At 45.0% G+C, this 24198-nt stretch overlaps 1 protein-coding gene and 1 long non-coding RNA gene across 2 annotated transcripts in view; both read left to right on the top strand.

Moving 5' to 3' along the window:
- LOC309608568 overlaps positions 1–24198 on the top strand; it is a 170739-nt gene that overhangs the window by 99183 nt on the left and 47358 nt on the right. The window lies entirely within an intron of this gene.
- FBXL2 (F-box and leucine rich repeat protein 2) overlaps positions 1–24198 on the top strand; it is an 88149-nt gene that overhangs the window by 61727 nt on the left and 2224 nt on the right. Inside the window, 9 exon segments of the mRNA XM_082348819.1 lie at positions 10323–10391; positions 10492–10587; positions 10810–10936; positions 11070–11144; positions 12462–12592; positions 16801–16861; positions 17561–17605; positions 18183–18239; positions 23694–23906. Of these exon segments, the coding sequence (XP_082204945.1) occupies positions 10323–10391; positions 10492–10587; positions 10810–10936; positions 11070–11144; positions 12462–12592; positions 16801–16861; positions 17561–17605; positions 18183–18239; positions 23694–23906 (874 nt within the window).

Genomic DNA, 24198 nt, shown 5'->3' with positions numbered 1-24198 from the left:
TTTCTTGCAGTATTGAGCCCTGTCCCACTGGTCCTGCCCAGCAGCCACATGGAGGTGCATGGGAACACATGTTTGGTATTTGTTCATAGGAAGGCCACAAGTTTTGTGCCCCTTGTCACAATGAAACCTGTGGTCAGTTTCTAGTTTCATGCCATTGTGGTCAGAGAAGAGTCTTGAAATAATTTCTTTCTTTTTTTTCTTTTCTTTTTTTTTTTTAAGGGTGAGAGGCTTGTCTTTTTTTTTTATTTTAAAATATACATTTATTTATTTATTTATTTATTTGGTTGTGTTGGGTCTTGGTTGCGGCAGGCGGACTCCTTAGTTGTGGCTCACCAGCTCCTTAGTTGCGGCACATGGGCTCCTTAGTTGTAGCATGCAGACTCTTAGTTGCACCATGCATGTGGGATCTAGTTCCTGGACCAGGGATCGAACCCAGGCCCCCTGCATTGGGAGCGTGGAGTCTTAACCACTGCGCCACCAGGGAAGTCCCTTGAAATAATTTCTATACTCTTAAATCTGTTGAGGTTAGTTTTGTGCCTTAGTATGTGGTCAGTCCATATGCACTTGAAAAGAATGTGTTCTGTTTTTTGTTTGTTTGTTTTTGGATGTAATGTCCTGAAAATATCAATTAAGTCTATCTGTCTCTTGTATCATTTAGGACTTCTGTTGCCTTATTGATTTTCTATCTAGAAAATCTGTCCATTGATGTGAGTGGGGTGTTAAAGTCTCCTACTGTTATTGAATTCCTGTCAATTTCTCCTTTTATGTCTGTTAGTATTTTGTTTTATGTATTTGTGTGCTCCTATATTAGGTGCATATACGTTGACGAGTGTAAAATCCTCTTCTTGTGTTGATCCTTTTATCATCATGGAGTGTCCTTCCTTATCTTTCTTTATAGCCTTTGCTTTAAAGTCTATTTTGTCTGATATAATATTGTAACTCCCGCTTGCTTGTTATTTCCGTTTGCATGAAATATCTTTTTCCATCCCCTCACTTTCTTTTAAATTTATTTATTTATTTTATTTATGGCTGCGTTGGGTCTTTGTTGCTGTGCATGGTTTTCTCTAGTTGTGGTGAGCGGGGGCTACTCTTTGTTGCGGTGCGTGGGCTTCTCATTGTGTTGGCTTCTCTTGTTGCGGAGCACAGGCTCTAGGCGCACAGGCTTCAGTAGCTGTGGCGGGCTCTAGAGCGCAGGCTCAGTAGTTGTGGCGCATGGGCTTAGTTGCTCTGTGGCATGTGGGATCTTCCCTGACCAGGGCTTGAACCCATGTCTCCTGCATTGGCAGGCGGATTCTTAACCACTGTGCCACCAGGGAAGCCCAATCCCCTCACTTTCAATGTATGTGTGTCCTTTGCCCTAAGGTGGGTCTCTTGTAGGCAGCATATTTTAGGCTTTTTCTTTTTTTTTGATCCATTCTGCCACTCTGTGTCTTTTGATTGAAACATTAAGTCCATTGACATTTAAGGTAATTGTTGATACATATGTATTTATTGCCATATTAAACCTTGCTTTCCAGTTGATTCTTTGTTTCTTCTTTGTTCCTTTCTCTTTGTTTTTCTTTCTGTGGTTTGATGATTTCCTTTTATTTCATGCTTGTGTTCTCTTCCTTTTGGTTTTTGTGAATCTACTGTATGTTTTTGATTTGCGGTTGCCCTGTTTTTCAAGTATGTTAACCCCTTCCTATATCTGCTTGCTTTAGACTGATAGTCATATAGGTGCAAATACATTAAAAAAAAAAAAGGAATCTGCATATTCTTACTCTCCTTCACCACCTTTTATGAATTTGATGTCCGTTTTCACATCTTCATGTTTATCCTTTTGCTGTTCCTTGTATTTATCATCGCTTTCACAGTTGTTTTTGGTTTTGTTTTCTCTTTTTGATCTGTATACTGGCTAATTTAAGTGATTTACTTTCCAATTATGATTTCCTCCTTCTTATATCTACTTGTTTCTTTTTTATTTAGAGAAGGCCTTTCAATATTTCTTTTAGGATAGGTTTATTATTGCTGTATTCTTTTAGTTTTTGCTTGTCTGAAAAAATCTTTATTTCTTCTTCTATTCTAAATGATTATCTGGCTGAGTAGAGTATTCTAGGTTGCAGATTTTTCCCTTTCAAGACTTTGAATATATTTTGCCCCTCCCTTCTGTCCTGCAGTGTTTCTGTAGAGAAATCAGCTGGTAGCATTATGGGGGTTCCCTTGTAATTAACTCTTTGTTTTTCTCTTGCTGCCTTTAGAATCTTCTTTTTATCTTTAACTTTGCCATTTTTATTATAATATGTCTTGATATACGTCTGTTTGGGTTCATCTTGTTTGGGACCCTCCATGCTTCCTATATCTGGATATCTGTTTCCTCCTTTAGGTTTGGAAAGTTTTCAGCCATAATTTCTTCAGGTAGATTTTCAATCCCCTTTTCTCTTTCTTTTCCTTCTGGAATCCGTATTATTCATAGATTGGCATGCTTTGTATTATTCCATAGGTCTCATATTGCTTTCATTTCTTTTCATTTGCTGTCTGCTGTTTTGATTGGATAATTTCCATTATTCTATCTTCCAGATCACTTATTCTTTCCTCTGCATTATTTATTCTGCCATTCAGTGCCTTGAGCTCAGCTTTCATCTTGGCAAATGAGTTTTCTAATTTTTCTTGGCTCCTCCTTATAGTTTCTAGTTCCTTTTTACAGTAATCTGCATTTCTGTCAGTAGCCTTTCTTGATTCCTTCAGTATTTTCATTAGCTCCTTTTTGAACTCAGTGTCTATTAGACTGAAGAGGTCTGTTTCATTGTTGGTTCCTTCAGGGGAATTCTCTGGGTCTTTTAACTGGGAATGGTTCCTCTCCTTTTTCATTTTGCTTATATTTCTCTTACTTTGTGAGTTTAGGAGAAACAGTTATCTGCTGTGGTCATGGAGGGCTGTTTGTATGCAGGAGCATCCCTGCATAGCTTGTGTAGGTTCAGTATTTTTTTGCTGTGAGGGCTGTTTTTGGTTTGGGTGCTTGCTGTCTCTTTCCTCCACGTGCACTGGTTGTTATCCCCTTGATAGGGGGTGTGCAGGTGCGTGTTCCATTCATGCTTCCAGGAAGGCAGGGACAGTGGTTGGCTCTTGGTCGCGGGACCCTTGGTGGCAGCGGTGGCGGGCTGTGTTCGCTCCTGGGGAGGGGAGGGCAGTGGTTGGCACTGGGTTGCGGTACCCTCGGTGGTGGTCATGGTTGCTCCCAGGGAGTTGGGGGCAGGAGTTGGTGCCTGGTCACAGGACCCTCTGTGGCAGCGGCGGTCTGCGCCTGCCTCTGGGGTCTGAGATGGCAGTGCGGTGGCTCACACCAGCCCCTGGAGCTCGTGTAGGTGGTGCCCTGCTGCCTGAGGGAGCTCATGCAGAAAGGACCTCCTGTGGTGGCCTGCCCTTTGCTTGCCCCCCAACAGTTGCACCCTGCCTCTCTGGTGGGCCCAGGCCTCCTCCCATACTCCGTTGGTTGTGTCTCACCACACCCTAGCCCCCTCAGGCTGTCTCCATGCAGCCAGCCCCAGTCCTCTCCTCCAGATTTGACCTCCGAAGCCCGAGCCTCTGCACCCAGCCTCTCCTGCCCCAGCAGATGAGCGTCTCAGGCCAGGGAGTGCTGGGCGGCACTGACCTTCTGTGCAGGTCTCTCTCCACTTTGCCCTCTGCAAACCAATTGCTGCGTTTTTCTCCAAGGCTCTGAAGCTCCCCCTCTGTCCCAGCTGATCTCCCCAGTGAGGGGACTTCCCAGTGTGTGGAAACCTTTCTTCTTTCACAGCTCCCTCCCAGGGGTGCAGGTTGCGTCTCGATTTTTTCTCTCTCTTTTTTTTTTCTTTTGCGCTACCCAGGTACATGAGGAGTTTCTTGCCTTTTTGGAAGTCTGAGGTCTTCTGCCAGCGTTCAGTAGATGTTCTGTGAGAAGTGTTCCACATGTAGATGTATTTGTGGGAGAAGGTGGGCTCCACGTCCTACTCCTCCACCATCTTGATCCAATCTGCCATAATTTCTTTAAATACATTTTCCATCCCCCTCTCTTTCTTTTCTCCTTCCGGAACCCCTATTATGTGTAGGTTGGCATGCTTTATATTATCCCATAGATCTTGTATGTTGCTTTCAGTTTTTTTCATTTGTCTTTCTGTCTGCTCTTCTATTGGGTGATTTCCATTATTCTGTTTTCCAGATCACTTATTTATTCTTCTTTGTCTTTTAGTCTGCTCTCCATTGTTTCTAGATTGGTTTTTCTCAGCAGTTGAATTGTCTACTTTTGAGTGGTTCATCTTTATAGTTTCTAGTTCCTTGTTACAGTGACCTTGCTATGTATTTCTATTGCTAATCCTTCTTGATTCGTCTTTTTTATTATCTCCTTTTTGAACTTGGGGTCTAGTAGACATTATTTGTTCTTTCAGGAGATTTCTGTCACTGTTTAATTGGTAGTAGTTCCTCTGCTTTTTCATTTTACTTAACTTTCTTTGTCTCTATGAATTTAGGAGAAACATCTACTGTGGTTTTGAAGGGCTGTTTTTATGTGGGAGCATCTGTGTGTAGACAGTTTGTGTCCAATGTTTTTGGTGTGAGGGCTGGTTTTGGTATGGATGCCAGCCACATCTTTCCTCAGAGTGTGCTGGGTGGTATACCCTTGATAGGGTACAAACACAGATAGGGGCTGTGTTTGGTGTTGCAGTGTCTTGAGCTTGTGCTGGATGTGAGGCGGGGCTTTCTGTTTGCTCTGTCATTGTCACTACCCTGTCGAGGGCAGGGTCTGCTCCCCGGATGTCGGAGTAGAAGCTCTGAGGGTCAGGTTTGATCAGGTTCCATTGTCCTTGAGGGCATGTCCTGCGCCAAAGGAGCTTATTGCTGAAGCAGGTGAGGCCTGTGTGGTCACAGCAAACCTGTGTACCACCTGTGTAGGCATCGGCAGTTCCACTCTGAAGCAGCCCAAGGTTGCATCCCTTTCTCTGTTGTGTTTATCCCAGATCTAGTGCAAGGCCATGGTGTGGAATAGGCTGGGGCTCGGGGCCAGGGCATTGTGGCTGCAGGAATTGAGGTGGCTGTGCTGCCACCTGAGATCTGGGCTGCCTCTGTGGTAGTCTTCTCACAGGACCTGTCTGCCCCAGATCTAGGGCGAAGCTAGAGGTGGAGGCCTTGGGTGGAGTCAGAGTGCTCTTGCTGGAAAATGAAATGCTGCACACCGCTGCCCAGAGCCTGTCTGCCTGGGATTCAGCACTTAGCTGCTGCACACTCTTGTAGTGCTCCCCAGCGTGCGCACGGACAGTGTCTGCCGCAGCTAGACCCGCTGCCCTATGTGAATGCTGACAGCGGTATCTGCCGCTCTGCCTGGATCACACCCTAGGTGTGTGTCTGCATAGCTAGACCGAATCTTTGCCCAGATCTCACGCCAGGCTGTGGCGTGGAGTGAGCAGGGCCGAGGTATTCGCCCCTTCAGGTTGGGAAGTGCAGCAAGGCAAGAGCCGCCAGTGCAAGGCTCTCTCCACCCTGATTGTTAGCAAGCCAGAACGTACACACTCCTCACAAGTAGAGACTAGGCTACTCCAGCCTTTCTGTCTGCCTCAGTGGATTCCCAACAGGCAAGGGGACTTGTCTCCTTTTGCAAGACCCCAGGCCTGGGATGCCCAGATTGTGAGTCGACTTGCTCCCTCCCCAGGGCAAGGGTCCACCAGTGTGGACTTTCTCTTCCTTTCAGATCCTTCCCAGGGGTGCAGATCCCTACCTGATGCCCTCCCCCCACCCTGTGCCCCCTGCCTTTTTTTTTGTCCTACCCAGTTACATGGAGATTTTTCTTGCAGCTTTGGTTATTTAGGAGTTCTGCCAGTTTCTAGTTCGTTTTCTGTGAGAATTTTTCCTCATGTAGACGTATTTTTGATGTGTTATGGGGGGAGGTGAGCTCCACATCCTCCTACTCTGCCATCTTGATCCCCTTCTTCCTACATTGGTTGATTTTTCAGTGTTAAACCAACCTTCCACCCTTCAGATAAGTCCTTCTTGAGTTGTCACGTACTGTATTTTTAACATGTTGTTGGATCCTATTTGCTAAAATTTTGTTAAAATTTTTTACCTCTGTGTTTGTGAGGGATATTGTTCTGTGGTTTACTTTTCTTGTGGTATTTTTGTCCGGTTTAGGTATCAAGATACTACTGGCCTTATAGAATGAGTTGAAATGTGTTTTCTCCTCTTCAGTGTTTTTGGAAAAGTTTATTTAGAATTTGTATTGTTTTTCTTAAATGTTTGGTAGAATTCACCATTGAGGCCAGCTGGGCCTGCATGTTTCTTTTTTTTTTTTTTTTTTTTTTAAATTATTTATTTATTTATTTATTTATTTATTTATTTATTTATGGCTGTGTCGGGTCTTCATTTTCTGTGCGAGGGTTTTCTCTAGTTGCGGCAAGTGGGGGCCACTCTTCATCGCACTGCGCGGGCCTCTCATTATCGCGGCCTCTCTTGTTGTGGAGCACAGGCTCCAGACGCGCAGGCTCAGTAATTGTGGCTCACGGGCCTAGTTGCTCCGCGGCATGTGGGATCTTCCCCGACCAGGGCTCGAACCCGTGTCCCCTGCATTGGCAGGCAGATTCTCAACCACTGCGCCACCAGGGAAGCCCTGCATGTTTCTTTTGTGGAAGGGTTTTAACTGCAAATTCTATTTCTCTAATATATATAGAACTGTTCAGGTTTTCTATTCCTTCTTGAGTAAGCTTTGGTGTAGTTTTTACCTTTCAAAGATTTTGTCCATTTCACCTAAGTTCTAGAACGTTTGGCATAAAGTTGTGAGTAATACCCTCTTACTATCATTTTAATATCTGTAAAATCTGTAGTGATATCTCCTTTCTTTATTCTTGATTTGGGTAACTTTGTTTGGTTGGTTTTTTGTTTTTGATTTTACTATATGAAAGTAGTTGCCACGTCTAATAAAAATCACAATGATTGTATAGTGCCTCTTGCAATATATATATTTTTTGAATTTTTTACTGACATTAATACCAATTTTTAAAGAGTAAAGATGAGTAAATTTCTCTGATATTGGTAATTTTTGTCTTTTTTTCCTGGTCAGTCTAGCTAGGGGTTTATTAATTTTATTGATATTCTCAAAGAACCAGCTTTGGATGTCATTGGTTTTTTTCATTGTTTTTATGTTTTCGACTTCATTGATTTCTTCTCTGGTCTTTATTATTTCCTTTATTTTGGGTTTCATTTGCTCTTCTTTTTTCTAGTTTCTTAATGTGGAAGCTCCTTCTTGTAACATATATATATATTTTTAAATTAATTAATTATTTTTGGCTGCATTGGATCTTCATTGCTGCGCACAGGCCTTTCTCTAGTTGCGGCAAGTGGGGGCTACTCTTCATTGCAGTGCGAGGGCTTCTCATTGCAGTGGCTTCTCTTGTGGAGCATGGGCTCTAGGCGCACAGGCTTCAGTAGTTGTGGTGTGTGGGCTCAGTAGTTGTGGCTTGCAGGCTCTAGAGCACAGGCTCAGTAGTTGTGCATGGGCTTAGTTGCTCCACAGCATGTGGGATCTTCCCAGACCAGGGCTCAAACCCGTGTCCCCTGCATTGGCAGGTGGATTCTTAACCACTGTGCCACCAGGGAAGCCCTGCCTTCTTTTAGGTTGAGTATTTTTTATGATTACATTTTATATCCTGTTTTTTTTTTTTGGCCTAGTAGCTATAACTCATTATTTTGTAATCTTAGTGGTTATTTTTGAGTTTATATTGTAGATTTTAAAGTTATTATAGTCTACCCTAAAATTATATTACATCTTTCTTCCATTTTCCTTTGCTCAGCCTTCATGCTGTTATTGCCATCCACTTTAAAATTCCAAATATGGTATGAAATCCACACTAGATTGTTAGTATTTTTGTTTTAACAGTCAATTATTTTTAAAGAGATTTAAATAATTTAAAAATTGGCTCTCTGTACTCAAGTGGTTACTATTTCCAGTATCCTTCATTTCTTTGTATAGACACAAATTTTCATCTTATGTCATTTTTTTTTCTGCTTGAAGAATGTTCTTTAAGATTTCTTGCACTGCCTATCGGATGAATTTTTTCAGCACTTGTGCCTGAAAAAAATCTTTATTTTCCCTTCAGTTTTGAAAAATATTTTTGCTGAATATAGAATTCTGTGTTGACAGGTTTTTGTTTTCAGTATTTTAAAGATGCTACTCCTCTGTTTTCTTGCTTTTTTGTTATCAGTGAGAAATCTTCTATCACCCTTATTTTATTCCTCTGTATTAGGCATATCTTTTTTTCTCTGGGTGCTTTTAATGTTTTTTCTGTCACTGGTTTTGACCAATTTGGTTAAGCTATGCCTTGGTGGATTTTCCTTCATGTTTCTTGTGCTTGGAATTTTTTGAGTTTCTTGGATCTGTAGGTTTATAATTTTCATAAAACTTTTGACCATTATTTCTTCAGATTCCCCCCCCACAACTCTATCTCCCATTCTTTAGGGACTCCACCTACACGTTCATTAGGTTGTTTGAAGCTGTCCCACAGTTCTTTCATGCTCTGTTCTTTTTTTCTTGTTTTCCTTCCATATTTCATTTTGGATACTTTCTCCTGCTGTGTCTTTAAGTTCACTAATCTTTTCTTCCACAATGTCTAATCTGCTGTTAATACCGTCCAGTAAATTTTCATCTCAGCCATTGTGGTTTTCATGTTTAAAAGTTTAATTTGTATCTTTTTATATCTTTCATGTCTCTATATAATGTGTTTAATAAACATAACATGTTTAATAAACATGAGATGTTTAATGTAACATCTTCACTCCAGCTTCATAGAACTGTATTCTACAGAACATAGTTATGATAACTTTTAATGCCTTTGTCTGCTATTTCTAGTATCTGTGTCAGTTCTGGGTCAGCTTTGATAGATTGAATTTCCTCCTCATTATGGATATATTTTCCCTCTTCTTTGAATGGATGGTAATTTTTTGTTCAGTGCCAGACATTGTGAATGTTACTTTGGGTGCAGAATATTTTTGTATTCCTATAAATATACTTGAGTTTTGTTCTGAGATGCAGTTGAGTTACTTGGACATAGTTCCTTTGAGATCTTTGTTTTTTTTTTTTTTTTAATTTGTTAGGTTGGACCAAAGCAGTGGTTAGTCTAGGGATAATTGTACTCCACTCCTGAAGCAAGACGCTTCTCAGTACTCTACCCAGTGCCCCACAAATTATGACATTTTTCACTGTTGTGTGGTGGGAATGGGTACTATTCATGGCCCTGGGTGAGCTCTGGCTGTTGTCCGCTCTAATGCTGCTTGTTGAGTCTTTCCCTGGCTTTGGGTAATTTCCTCACATGCGCACTCTGACTAGTACTCTACTGAATTGCTGAGGGGAACGCTCTGCAGATCTCTTGACATTTTCTCCATTCTTGTACTCTTCTCTGATACCTCTGATTGCCTTGCTCAGACTTTTGGTTCCATATCCTCAGCTCAGGGAGTCCACCAGGCTCCGGCTGAGTTCCCTTTCCCTGTACAGGTAAGAGTGACATCTGGTTTGAGGCCAGGTTTTGGAGACTTAGGGGTACGCATGGAAGCATCAGGATTCAATCCTGTAAGATACTGCAGAAGCCATATTTCAGGAGGATGCAGAGGACCTGAGCCAGTCCTTGCTGAACGTGTTAAGGAATAAGTGGCGCGTAAGGGATGTTTAATTTCCTGCTTCTGGCCTTGCTGCCAACCCACAAATCATTGAGGATATCACCCTTCATGGCTCAGTGTCCTCATCAGTAAATGATGGTTCTTGATACTGATCAATTACTGACCCTATCAGTGGCCAGAGATGGCTTCTCCAGAAGGGCCCTGGGGTAACCAAGTGACAGCATGGCACAAGACTCAAGCCCCCTTGCTGCCAGCTGATTTTTCTACAGAGGAGAAGGAACAGGGAGCGAGACCTCTACTCTCAGATGACTGCCAAAATCTGAGTGAAGAAGAGTTTCAACTGATATGTAGTCAGTCTAGGGCTTTGCTTCCCAAAGTGGTGTCCCCAGAGTAGCAGCACTAGTCTCGCTCGGGAGCTTCTTAGAAATGCAGACTACCAAGCAATTTGCCTAGATCTACCATCAGATTCTGCACTGTGAGGAGAACCTCAGTTGTTTCATGTGCTCATCAGAGTTTGAAGCAAACTGGTAGCTGTACTCAACAATTATATATTATACACTTAAAAACTTGTTAAGAGAGTAGATCTCACGTTAAGTATCCTTTCCACAATAAAATAAGATTTTGAAGAGCATTGTTGTAAATGTAAATGGTTATACATGCCCTCTAGTGGCTGCCTAGCAACTTGCAGGGAGTTTTAAAATGCTTTCTCATTTTAGGACCTTTGCACAGAACTGCCGAAACATTGAACATTTAAACCTCAATGGGTGCACAAAAATCACTGACAGGTAAGTAGTGGAAATTACTTTGGTGACTGGTTGGCCGTGGGGAGAGTGAGGGGAGAGAAAGGTGGTTGAAAATACCTTTAGTGCGTCTGATTTTTTTCAGCACGTGTTACAGCCTTAGCAGATTCTGTTCCAAGCTGAAACATCTGGATCTGACTTCCTGTGTGTCCATTACAAACAGCTCCTTAAAGGGGATCAGGTAAGAGTACCTGTTGTTAGTGGTCATGAGAAATACCCAAAGCTCTGAGCATTTTGGTGTGTCTGAAACCTTTCTCACGGTCCCATTGGAGCAGGAAGTGGGCGACTCGGGTCACAGAGGTCTCTCTCCCCTGAACTGCTTGTGGGCTACTAAGCTCAGAGTTGGTCCTAAACTCTCTGTGGGATGGACTGCACACGTGTGGTTTTGTTTCCTGTTCTCCAGCGAGGGCTGTCGGCACCTGGAGTACCTGAACCTGTCGTGGTGTGATCAGATCACGAAGGATGGCATCGAGGCCTTGGTGCGGGGTTGTCGCGGCCTGAGAGCCCTGCTGCTGAGGGGCTGCACGCAGGTACCGGGAGTCCTCACGGCCTGGCTTGTCTAACGTGTATCTAATGTTAGGTGTGCGCACGTGATTATGGAACCTGTGCCCCACTGTCCCCTCACCTGGTTCCATCTCTCTTTTGTTTTCTCCATTCACTCAGCTAGAAGATGAAGCTCTGAAACACATTCAGAATTACTGCCATGAGCTTGTGAGCCTCAACCTGCAGTCCTGCTCAGTAAGTAACGTGCCTTTTCCGTGAGCTCCCTCCTTTTCCTGTTCCCTCCTTCAGGAACCTGCTGGGGCCCTGCTGGGAAGCAGCCCAGGCAGGTGGGAGGATTGCCACACCCTTAATTTCACATCCTGTGTCCTTATGTGATCTCCCGGTTTCCCACAAGATGGAAGAACAGCAATCTAAATAAAAAGGCCAATACAAAGCCATGGGCATTTCCCCTAAAAATAGCATAGATCAGGGTCTTGGTTTATTTTAAGACATCAGGAATGCTGTGAACCAGTCACTAACCTAAACAATTCCTGGTAAGGTCTCAGTGTCTTGTCTTTACTTATAAACTGGGGGTGATGACACCTCTCACGGTGTCTCAGTGGATAAAATGAAATAACAGATATGAAAGTGCTTTGAAATATAAAGGACATATTCAAGAGCAAGGTGTGATTTTCATCAGTGCATTATTAGCCTGTGAAGGATGATTTTTCTTCACTGCCATTGTGAATATTGATAATTGAAGAGGGTGATTGCTATGGCCAACTGGGTTTCTCAAGGAGAATGTCAATTTTGAGAAAAGTAAGAGAAATCCTTTGTATTTGGCATTTAGTAAATGAATCATAAACCTAAGTTCCCTGATGGTGGGAGATAAAGCAGAAACTATCTTCTGGGCAAATATTGACCTTATGGGGCTGCACTGTTCAAAAATAGGACCTTGAATTGCATGTAGGGTAGCACTGGCAGGTGGCTTGAAGTATGATATAAATGTATCTGTTTATTTCTGCATAAATTAGCATATTTAAATAAAGATACTAATTTGAATCTTCATGGCTAAATTCATAGAACTCTAAGCCATTTATTAATAATTTAGTGATTTACTTAATTTTGCTATTTTCTAAAACATTTCAGGCAATATAAAAATACACATATATGATTTATATAGTAGATATCTAAAGCATTAATATGTAGAAATTCAACCAAAAATTAATGTCACTTAACCAAGTCTCATGAGCTCTTTATTAAATCTGATTTTTAACACAAGTTTATGAATATTTCCTGAAAAAAAAAAAATCGAACGATTCTGGGTAGGAAAATGGAATTTAAAAGTTTTACTCTCCATTAGTAATGCTTGAATATTTTAAAGCTGTTCAGAAATAACATAAATATCTGTCTTCCCTGTACTTCACCTTATTTTGATTAAATTATCAGGATAAAATGCTAGTAACTGGCAACCTAAACTAGTTGACTAACAGGAGACTCCATTTGTCTGCGGCTCCCATTTCACTGTTGCCCGTGCCTTCTGATTTTCCTTTCTGCTTTGGTTCTCCCCAGCGCATTACGGATGAAGGCGTGGTGCAGATTTGCAGGGGCTGCCACCGGCTGCAGGCCCTCTGCCTGTCTGGTTGCGGCAACCTCACAGATGCCTCCCTCACAGCCCTAGCCTTGAACTGCCCAAGACTTCAGTGAGTGTGCCACGTTTTCAGCTTTGCAACTCAGAGCTTGGGGCTGACTGGGAGGGCTTCCTGCAGGAGGAGAAAGGCCTGGCAGTGGGTTGAATAGGTGGTGGCGGAGGCAATGGTTGTGTTGTTGGCTTTTGTCAGATGTATAGGGGTGGGACACTGTAATCTGGTTCATTTAAGGATGTGTGGAGAGTCCCACACTGTCCACCACCAGGGAATCTGAGCCTTAGTTTCCTAATGGACTTCACTCATGTGCCCACCTGATTTGCCTTGCCCTGATATTACTTTTTTTATAAACATCTTTATTGGAGTATAATTGCTTTACAATGGTGTGTTTGTTTCTGCTTTATAACAAAGTGAATCTGCTATACATATACATATATCCCCATATCTCCTCCCTCTTGCATCTCCCTCTCACCCTCCCTATCCCACCTCTAGGTGGTCACAAAGCACCGAGCTGATCTCCCTGTGCTATGCGACTGCTTCCCACTAGCTATCTATTTTACATTTGGTAGTGTATATATGTCCATGCCACTCTTTCACTTTGTCCCAGCTTACCCTTTGCCCTCCCTGTGTCCTCAAGTCCATTCTCTACGTCTGTGTCTTTATTCCTGTCCTGCCCCTAGGTTATTCAGAACCATTTTTTTTTTTTTTTTTTTTAGATTCCATATATATGTGTTAGCATACGATATTTGTTTTTCTCTTTTTGACTTACTTCACTCTGTATGACAGTCTCTAAATCCATCCACCTCACTACAAATAACTCAGTTTTGTTTCTTTTTATGGCTGAGTAATATTCCATTGTATATATGTGCCACATCTTCTTTATCCATTCATCTGTCGATGGACACTTAGGTTGCTTCGATGTCCTGGCTATTGTAAATAGAGCTGCAGTGAACATGGTGGTACATGACTCTTTTTGAATTACGGTTTTCTCAGGGTATATGCCCAGTAGTGGGATTGCTGGGTCGTATGGTAGTTCTATTTTTAGTGGGTTTTTGTTTTGTTTTTTGTTTTAATTTTTGGCTGCGTTGGGTCTTTGTTGCTGCGCGTGGGCTTTCTCTAGCTGTGGTGAGTGGGGGCTACTCTTTGTTGCGGTGCACGGGCTTCTCATTGCTGTGGCTTCTCATGTTGCAGAGCACGGGCTCTAGATGCACAGTCTTCAGTAGTTGTGGCTTGCAGGTTCTAGAGCACAGGCTCAGTAGTTGTGGTGCATGTACTTAGTTGCTCTGCGGCATGTGGGATCCTCCCGGACCAGGGCTCAAACCCAGGTCCCCTGCATTGGCAGGCTGATTCTTAACCACTGCGCCACCAGGGAAGCCCTATTTTTAGTTTTTTAAGGAACCTCCATATCGTTCTCCATACTGGCTGTATCAATTTACATTCCCACCAAGAGTGCAAGAGGGTTCCCTTTTCTCCACACCCTCTCCAGCATTTATTGTTTGTAGATTTTTGATTATGGCCGTTCTGACTGTTGTGAGGTGATACTTCATTGTAGTTCTGATTTGCAGTTCTCTAATGATTAGTGGTGTTGACCATCCTTTCATGTGTTTGTTGGCAATCTGTATATCTTCTTTGGAGAAATATCTACTTAGGTCTTCTGCCCGTTTTTGGATTGGGTGGTTTGTTTTTTTGATATTGAGCTGCATGAGCTGCTTGTAAATTTTGAAGATTAATCCTTTGTCAGTTGCTTCATTTGCAAATATTTTCTCCCATTCTTAGGGTTGTCTTTTCATCTTGTTTATGGTTTCCTTTGCTGTGCAAAAGCTTTTAAGTTTCATTTGGTCCCATTTGTTTATTTTTTATAAATTTATTTTATTTATTATTTTTGGCTGTGTTGGGTCTTCATTGCTGCATGTGGGCTTTCTCTAGTTGCGGTGAGCAGGGGCTACTCTTCGTTGTGGTGCGTGGGCTTCTCATTGCAGTGGCTTCTTTTGTTGCAGAGCATAGGCTCTAGGCACGCGGGCTTCAGTAGTTGTGGCTCGCGGGCCCTAGAGCACAGGCTCAGTAGTTGTGGCGCACGGGCTTAGTTGCTCCGTGGCATGTGGGATCTCCCCGGACCAGAGCTCGAACCCATGTCCCCTGCATTGGCAGGCAGATTCTTAACCACTGTGCCAGCAGGGAAGCCCCCGTTTGTTTATTTTTGTTTTTATTTCCATTTCTCTAGGAGGTGGGTCAAAAAGGATCTTGCTGTGATTTATGTCATAGAGTGTTCTGCTTATGTTTTCCTCTAAGAGTTCTATAGTGTCTGGCCTTACATTTAGGTCTTTAATCCATTTTGAGTTTATTTTTGTGTATGGTGTTAGGGAGTGTTCTAATTTCATTCTTTTACATGTAGCTGTCCAGTTTTCCCAGCACCACTTATTGAAGAGGCTGTCTTTTCTCCATTGTATATTCTTGCCTCCTTTATATAAAAATCAGGTGACCATATGTGTGTGGGTTTATCTCTGGGCTTTCTATCCTGTTCCATTGATCTATATTTCTGTTTTTGTGCCAGTACCATACTATCTTTTTTTTTTTTAATAAATTTTTATTTATTTATTTATTTATTTTTGGCTGTGTTGGATCTTCGTTTCTGTGCAAGGGCTTTCTGCAGTTGCAGCGAGCGGGGCCCACTCTTCATCGCGGTGCATGGGTCTGTCACTGTTGTGGCCTCTCCCGTTGCGGAGCACAGGCTCCAGACGCGCAGGCTCAGTAGTTGTGGCTCACGGGCCTAGCTGCTCCGCGGCACGTGGGATCTTCCTGGACCAGGGCACAAACCCGTGTCCCCTGCATTGGCAGGCGGATTCCTAACCACTGCACCACCAGGGAAGCCCAGTACCGTACTATCTTGATTACTGTAGCTTTGTAGTATAGTCTGAAGTCAGGGAGCCTGATTCCTCCAGCTCCATTTTTCTTTCTCAAGATTGCTTTGGCTATTCGTTGCCCTGATATTACTTTGACATGTGAGCAGACTGATAGCCTCACGTCCAAATGGCACCAGGTTCTCCTCTAAACCAGCTGCTAAATGGACAGAAGGAGGAAAAATCACAGCCACCTTATTTATCATTTTTCCCTAGCAAGAAGAAAAGTTTTGTTTTAACAAATAATGATTTATTTTCTGATTTTCCATGTAATACTGTGAATATTAAAACTTTAATAATGGCACCAAAATGCTAATCATTCTTAACATCAGTTGAATTCATATATGTTCCAGGCTCTTTGTTAGCACTTTCACAAGCATTGTCTCACTTAGTCCTCACCGCATTGCTAGGAGGTAGGTACTGTATTCTCACTTGTTTTGCAGAGGAGAAACTGAGACTCAATGAAAAGCACATAATTTATCCTGGGTCACATGATAAGTAAGAAGTAAAACTAGAATTTGAACTTGTAGAGTTTGATTTTAGAACCAGCAACCTTAACCCCTAAAGAAGAGGCAGAAAAAAGATACTTGTTTTGTTACTCTTTACTTATCAGTGAAACTGATCCATTTTTCATGCTTACACCAGTTACATATCTTTTTTTTTTTTTTTTGGCTGCGCCACATGGCATGCAGGATCTTAGGTCCCTGGCAGGGGATTGAACCCATGACCCCTGCAGTGGAAGCGCGGAGTCCTAACCACTGGACTGCCAAAGAAGTACCCCCCACCCTGCCCCCTTTTTTTTTTTTTTTTTGGTTATATACCTTCTAAGGGTTGTCTTATTTTGCCTTTTCCCCATTTTTCTTACTGTTGAATTAGGGAAGATTCTAGAGAATTTTGATATTTCTGCATGGTAGAAGGAATCTAGGTGGTCAAAACTGGTCAGAAAGGAGGTCAAAATTATTGCTATAAGGGAGTAATTTAACTTAAAAATGTTATTTAAGCATCTATCCCTGTTAAGCATGGATGTTTTCATTGGCTGTAAATTTTTAAAATTTCCTTTAGGGTGACTGAGAATTTCAATAAATGCAGTATATCAAGATGGTTTTGTTGAGTGAAAGTACATTTTAATTGTTTAGAAGTCAACACATCTTAGGATAATATCTAAAAACAACAGCAACCATGTGCTGGTATTGTGGGAAGATTCCTGGATTTACTGAGCAAGTTTGGGATGGGACTTTGGGCAGGTCGCATTCCTCCCTGAGCCTCATTTTTGTGTCACAGAGTGGAATAAACTCACGAGCATTGTAAAGTACGCTTTTCTGTTGTTAACCAGTTGCCACTTTGTCTTCTGTGCACTCCTTATCCCAGGATCTTGGAGGCTGCCCGATGTTCCCATTTGACTGATGCAGGCTTTACACTTCTAGCTCGGGTAAGACAGAGGTTTTACAAAATCAAACCAAACTCTAATTCACCTCCCTCAGTCAAAGTGAATTGGAGTGGTCTTGGAGTGTGCAAAAAAGTACCTTCAGAAATGACAGGCACCGAGTAGAATGGAGTCCTTGGGGGGTATGTTCTGCATTTTCCCCAGCAGGCCAGAAGGCTAGGCAGGTCCTGTACCAGGCGTGGACCTCACTCTCACTTGGTCAGGTGGGACCTCAATGAGAGGAGCCTCCGTGGCTGGAGATGCCCTTCCTCACACAGACCCCGACTCAGCCTCTCAGGGGCATCCCTCAGCTGGGCTGGGCTCTGCCTCTGCCCCCTGTCTCCACACTGCCCTGCCAGTGCCAGCCACTGTGGGGCCCCTGTGGCCTGCTGCCCAGAACCCATGTCCTCCTGGGGATGCTGATACACTCTTCCTCCTACCCCAGCCCTCCACCATCGCCACCGTGGCTGGGCGCCCACCCCCACGACCTCCCAGAGCCCATTCCATGGCTGAAATCTCTGTGCTGATACCTGTGAGCCACTGGGAAGGTGCAGACAACTGCCTTCCCAGGATGAGAGAAGGAAATGCAGCCCTAATGCCCATATCGAAAGTGAATATGATTCAAAGGGCACCTGCTCAAAAGTGCTGGCTCACTGGGTCACTTGCGGGACAGGGTGTCTTATGGACTCTTATGGACTTTTTCAGAATTGTCATGACCTGGAGAAGATGGATCTCGAAGAATGCATCTTGGTGAGTGGACTCCTGACAGCTCTGCAGGGCGCCCCTCAGCCACTGACAGGCGTAACCAGAGATGCCAACTGGCCATTGTCTGGACCCTCCTTGCCCCAGCATAGGTGTCAGGGCTTGAGAACCCGTGAGGGCCACGGGAGGGGGATGCATAAACTTTGGGCTGTTCTCAGTCATCAGAGTTACAGCCAAGTTCAGGATAGCACCATCTTTTGCCAAACATTAAAAAAAAAAAAAAAAAAAGGACTCATTTTCACAAAACTTAAGGGAGAAATAAGCTTGCATGTCCAGTGATGAGGTGACTCTACAGAGAAGAATCTTGGGGGACCCTCTGTGTCCACTCCCTCTTTGTCCCTTGTCCCCCTTGGGGCACCAGAGGAAAGACCAAAGAACACCTTCACATCTCTGGGAATGAGCAGAATTGAGGTTGTTGGTGAAGAGAGGAGCTCCCAGCCCGAGTGTGCTTGAGATGAGTTTTTAATTCTCTTTTGCACCTTTTGATTCTTGTATTCAGGAGAAGCAGGATTAGGTATTAAGTTCTGGTGTACAAGCCACACTGACACCGCGTGTTTCTCTCCAGATAACCGACAGCACACTCATCCAGCTCTCCATTCACTGTCCTAAACTGCAAGCCCTGGTGAGTCTGAGCTTTTTGTGACGTTACTTACCTCTTAGGGATGAAAGAACCCCCGTACTACGGCAAGAACCTTCCTTTCCATAGGGTGTCATCATTCTTGGTTTCAGAGGTCTGTGCGTTGGGCTCACTTGGGAGGCAGGGTATCTAAATGTCACTGCTTTCATTTTAGGGTGTGAACCTAATATAGGGACCAGCGTCCTTACTCAAATTCATGTTCATCATGTTGGGTATAGTGAAAGTTAGCATGGTTAAAATGAGGCCATCCTTATATTACATTTCATATCTGCTCAAATGTCTATGGGGGGGAATTAGAATATACTGAAAGATCCAGAATGAGCAGTGAAAAGTGTCATTGACACTCTTAGCCATGCAGACATCGCATGCACGTTTCCCATCCGGCTGCTGGACGTGAAGCAGGGATGGAGTCCCCATTTGGCTGCCTGCTCCCACCAGATACACTGACTCACTGAATCCCAGCACAGCCCTGTGATGCGGGCACCATGGACGTCCCTATTTTATCAGTGAGGAAGCTGAGGCTCAGAGCGGTTAAGAAGCTTGCCCAAATTTATACAACTGCCCAAAGGCCCCAGATCTCGTGGCTTCCGTGGGGTCTGGTCTTTCCACTGCCCTGAGATACACGACAGATTTTTCTTAAGCCAGCTCTCTCTATCCCCTTTGAACTTGCTCTGTCAGCAAGGGCTAGGATTTTATAACATCATTAAAGCTCCATTTGGCCTTGAGTTACTCTCCCCACCAGTTTTCCTTATTTCCACATTCCTTCTGGATGCTTCTCCCTCAGGCACAAGTGTGCTGGGCTTTGGACAGCTCTGGGACTTTTGAGTTTGGTGTCAGATTTCAGAGATAGTCAGAAACCTACCTGTTTCCAGATTCTCTGCTGAAACCGTTTCCCTCTACACACCTGCAGATAATTTTGTTGTTCTAATGTCTTTACTCCCAAATTAGTTCTGATCTGGTTTTATAATTGATAGAACCAGTTGTCGGATGTGCTTTCTCCACCCCTTGTCCCCGTGTCCCTGAGATGGCCTGCTTCTCAGAGGTGTGGGGAAGGTTAGGAGCCCCGTGCTTTGTTTCATATTTTAACCTCCCTCCTCCCTGTTGCCCAAGGGCTCTCTCCCCGACTCGGAGATACCCTGGACTTGGACTCCCACCCCTTCGGCAGTGTCGTCTCTTGTGTGCACGGGACAAGGCCTTCCACCAGCTCCCTAACTCCTGCTTCCTCAGGAGTGCAGGCCCACCTCAGCGACGGGTCAGGAAATGTCTTCCAAATAGTGTTCTCCCCAGCGGGGATTCTGGTGACTGAAATCTTCTCCATCTTCCCCGATATTCATACAAGCGAATTCCAGAAAGGGGACTTAGAGTAAAAGATAAACTATAATAAAAACCAGAAGTCCAAGATAAGAGCCTCAAATGAAAAAAAAAAGAAAAATACCTGGAGGATTATTAGCAGAAAAGCAGGGAAACAGTTGCAGTTGAAATCTAAACTTAGCTTTGGAGATGCCTAGTAGCCCGCACAGAAAAGGGAAATGCTGTGGATCAAATCTGATTATATTCATCAAATTCACTCTACAAACACCTCTTGAGGACCACTACACGCCGGGCACTGTTCTAGGCACTGGAGAGCGAAAAGATCATTCATCAGAAGAGACAGACTTTATCATCACTCAGAAATTGCACAGCAGTGTGTGTCTGGATCCTTGTTAACGGATACTCGAGGGGCTCTCCCTGGTACGGACATGGTAGCAGCACCTCTGTCAGCCCCCAGGTAGAGCCAAGGGTGAGTGGAAGCGCAGGGTTGTTGGACGTGCGTTTCTGCCGCTGCAGGTCTCAGAGCACAGACGTGCAGTCTTGGTGCGGGGCAGCCCGGGTGCGCCTGGGACACGCGCATAGGAGCAACTGGTCCCCACCTCCCTGGGGGAGGGCCAGACAGTGCTCTCCACGCTGGAGCCGGGGGTCCACCCCAGGGAGTCCTCCCCCAGCCTGGGGAGCTCAGAGGAGCCAATGCTGTTGGGGCAAAGCTCCATAGATTCAGAATTTTGAAATCTGGTTTTTAGCTTTTACTAAAGACCTGCAAGCAGGAAGAAATGAGGGAAGTGACCACTAGCCCCGAGCCAGGTAACTATCACACCTCATTTGCTAAACTTCAGTTCCCAGGTTCTTCTTTACATGTGAAGGCGGCAAGTGTGCACATACCCCACCCCTTCCAGGAACTGCTCTGTGATCCTCAAGGGAGGAAGGGCCTTGTACTCTCACAAAAACCAAATCTAGAAGGCTGTTTTGAAAGGGAAACTGATCATGTTTCTTTGAAAATAAGTCGAATATACAATTGCAAACAAGGGGAACTCCAGATTCAAAAGAACACAGAGGAGTTCATGAAGTTTGCTCAAAGGAGGTTAAGGATCCTCTTTGTTACTTCAGTTTTTAGTTTGTAGGATGTCATCAGCAGGTTCTATTGATAATTGGGGGGGCTGGTTTCCTCTTCAGTACCAGAGCCAGTTTTTTTGACTTTTAAAATCATATTGGGCTTCCCTGGTGGCACAGTGGTTGAGGGTCTTCCTGCCAATGCAGGGGACACGGGTTCGAGCCCTGGTCTGGGAAGATCCCACATGCCGCGGAGCAACTGGGCCCGTGAGCCACAACTACTGAGCCTGCGCGTCTGGAGCCTGTGCTCCGCAACAAGAGAGGCCGCGGCAGTGAGAGGCCCGTGCACCGCAATGAAGAGCGGCCCCCGCTCGCCGCAACTAGAGAAAGGCCTCGCACAGAAACGGAGACCCAACACCGCCAAAAATTAATTAATTAATTAATTAATTAAAAAAAAAAATCATATTAATGCAGCTCATTGGTCCTAGAAGCTGTCTAAGCATTTTAGCTATTAAAGAATAAAGAATTACAGCCAATAAAGACTATATTACTTTCTTGATGCCACAGAGTTTTATCTCTCACCCTGATTTATCACAGCCTTTACCAGTGAGATTTATACCTTCATATGTTTTCTTGTTACTAATTAGTGCCCTTTTCAGCTTAACAAAGTCCCTTTAACATTTCTTGTAAGGCAGGTTTAGTGATGATGAACTAGTTTAGCTTTAGCTTGTCTGGAAAACTTCCCTCTCCTTCCATTCTTTTTTTGTGGCCACGCTGTGCGGCTTGTGGTATCTCAGCTCCCCAACAAGGGATTGAACCTGGGCCCCAGCAGTGAAAGCGCTGAGTCCTAACCACTGGACCGCCAGGGAATTCCCATCTCTCCTTCAGTTCTAAATAACTTTGTTGGGCTTAGTATTCTTGGTTGGAATTTTTTTTCATTTCTGTCAGCACTTTGAATATGTTGTGCCCCTCCATTCTGGCCTGCAGTTTCTACTGAAAACCCTGCTGACAGTCTTCCGGGGGTTCCCGTGTGTGTAACAAGCTGTTTTTCTCTTGCTGCTCTTAAGAGCCTTTAACTTTTGACATTTTAATTGTAATGTGTTTTGGTGTGGGTCTCGTCTTATTTGGAATTCTCTGGGCTTCCTGAATTTGGGTGTCTGTTTCCTCCCCCAGGCTAGAGACGTTTTCAGCCATTATTTTCTCCGTTAGCTTTTCTGCCTGTTTCTCTCTCTTCTCCTTCTGTTACCCTTATAATGAGAACGTTAGTCCACTTGATATTGTCCCTTAAGTCTGTTAGGGTATCTTTACTTTTTTTCCTTCTTTTTCTCTTTGCTGCTCTGATTGGGTGATTTTCACTGCCATGTCTTCAAGTCACTGATCCTTTTATCTGCTTCATCTAGTCTGTTCTTGAAACCTTCTACTTTATTTTTCAGTTCAGTTGTATTCTTCAGCTCCGTGACTTCTGTTTGGTACTTTTCCCAGATAAGGGCGTAAACTCCTGTCTGGGGGGATACTGACCAGGGAGAGTGCAGAGATGGCATGTACCTGCACCTGCCTTTGCTGAGAGCACACCTGCAGGCCTCTAGGTGTGTACCAGACCTGAAGCCCGCCCTGTAAGCTCCAGGACAAGCAAATAGGCCTCTTTCCCAGAAAGGCTGGGGGTGTGTTTCAGCCTGCTGTCTGTAAAGTGCCCTGGGGGTGGCAGCCTGCCAAGAACTCTTTCATGTTAAAGTCCCATAGGACCCAGGAATACAAGCCGCCTTCGGCCATCAGGGCCACGTGAGCAAGGAGCATCCCATGGGCACCTTATACAAAGACTGGGGCACCAGAAATAAAAACCAGGTCACCAGGCAGATGTAAAAGCTCCCCTCTGGGAGATGCTGGTGCTCTGGAGCGTGGCAGAGGGGAGAGCAAAGACAGCATCGGCCTCCAAGGTCTCTAGAAAGGATTACAGTCAGCCCTTAGATGTGTGTTTAATTAGAAGCCTGTGCCCCTCGCTGCAGCTGTGATGACAAGCTCATAGCCCTCTTTCCGAGAAGGACGACTCCTGGGTGTTTTCTCTTGCCGATCGCGGGACATGGGAGCCACTGAGCAGTCTCTCCACTGGTTACAGTTCCGTGGGGCCCCGCAGGCCAGGAGATGGACGTGTCCCCTGGCAACAGCTGCAAGAACTGGGGCACCAGACACACGTGAAACTCCCCCCTGAGAGAAACATAGAGACAGACAGACAGAGAATGAGGATGGCACCTGGCGCGAGGCAGAGGCAGGGCCGGGAGAGCATGCGAATAGTGCTCACCGGGAAGGAAGCAGCCCAGAATTTAAGAAAGAAAATGTCATCCAGTGGCTGGAGCTCGGCAGAGGGAATGTGCAAAGATGGCCCCGCCCACCTCCAGGCCCTGGGGGCCCCCCAGCAGGCCCCCCCGTGTGTCACCTAGCAGGCGGGCCTCCGCCGCCCGGGCTGGGCTCCCCTCCATCAGCTGGCCCTGGGGGTGGGGAGGGCCCGGGCGTGAAAGTCCTTTGCATTCCTCCTCACACTGCTGTGGTCTCTGGGTCTCGCGGAGGTGAGTGTGTTGGTTTTTCCAGCTAGACGTTCAGGTGCCTGATGTGGGGTTAAACCCTTCGCTCCTCAGTGAGAAGCTCCAGGTTATGAGTTCCCTCCTGCCCGGGGGTCTCTGCGCTTGGGGCCGGGGTTCATGACAGACTGTGGCCCAGCCTCTCCTTCTGCTTCCAAGCGGGCCTTCTCTCATCTGCCCAGCGTGGAGAGTCGTTCAGCCAGTTTTTATGTTTTTTTCTGGAGGAAGCTGTTCCCTGTGTAGCTGTAGATTCGCTGTTTGCGGGAAGAGGTGAGTTCAGGATCCTCACGGCGCAGACCACCCTCTGCAGTGTCGGTTCCCATCTTTACCTGGCGGGAAGGTGAGAGAAGCCGCTGCCCATGGGCCCACAGCTTTGTGCTCCATCCTCCCGCTGCTCAGTGGTTCCCAGGGGCGCTGCCTGGGCCGGCTTCCCTGCTCTTCCTGGGCCGTGAGCCTTGGAATGAGAGGGTCCAGCAAACATCTGTGCTTCCCCTCATTCCAGAGCCTGTCCCACTGTGAGCTCATCACGGATGATGGGATCCTGCACCTGAGCAACAGCCCTTGCGGCCACGAGAGGCTGCGGGTGCTGGAACTGGACAACTGCCTCCTCATCACTGACGTGGCCCTGGAGCACCTGGAGAACTGTCGTGGCCTGGAGCGCCTCGAGCTGTACGACTGCCAGCAGGTCACCCGCGCGGGCATCAAGCGGATGCGGGTAAGTGTCGGGCAGCAGCCACACCTGGCAGTTTCTCAGCAAACGACAAATACACCAAGAATCAACATCCATTTTCTACATTCTGTCCTGGGCCAATAGTTACGCAAACTATCCTCTTAGACTTCTTCTAAATTTCCTTATTAGACCCCACCCTGGAAAGAGTCAACTTCTAGAATGGGTCTGGGTGGAGGTTCCATGTGGTCTGTTGATTAGCAAACTTATTAGAAGGAAAGGGACTTAAGGCCATTATCAGTAGGCTTGATCTTTGCTAATTTCTAGGTATAAAGTGTCA

Source organism: Balaenoptera borealis (assembly GCF_965194805.1).
Source record: "Balaenoptera borealis genome assembly, chromosome: 12".
Lineage (NCBI taxonomy): Eukaryota > Metazoa > Chordata > Mammalia > Artiodactyla > Balaenopteridae > Balaenoptera > Balaenoptera borealis.
Note: the sequence above shows the minus strand (reverse complement) of the source record. Positions and strands in the feature narration are given on the sequence as shown.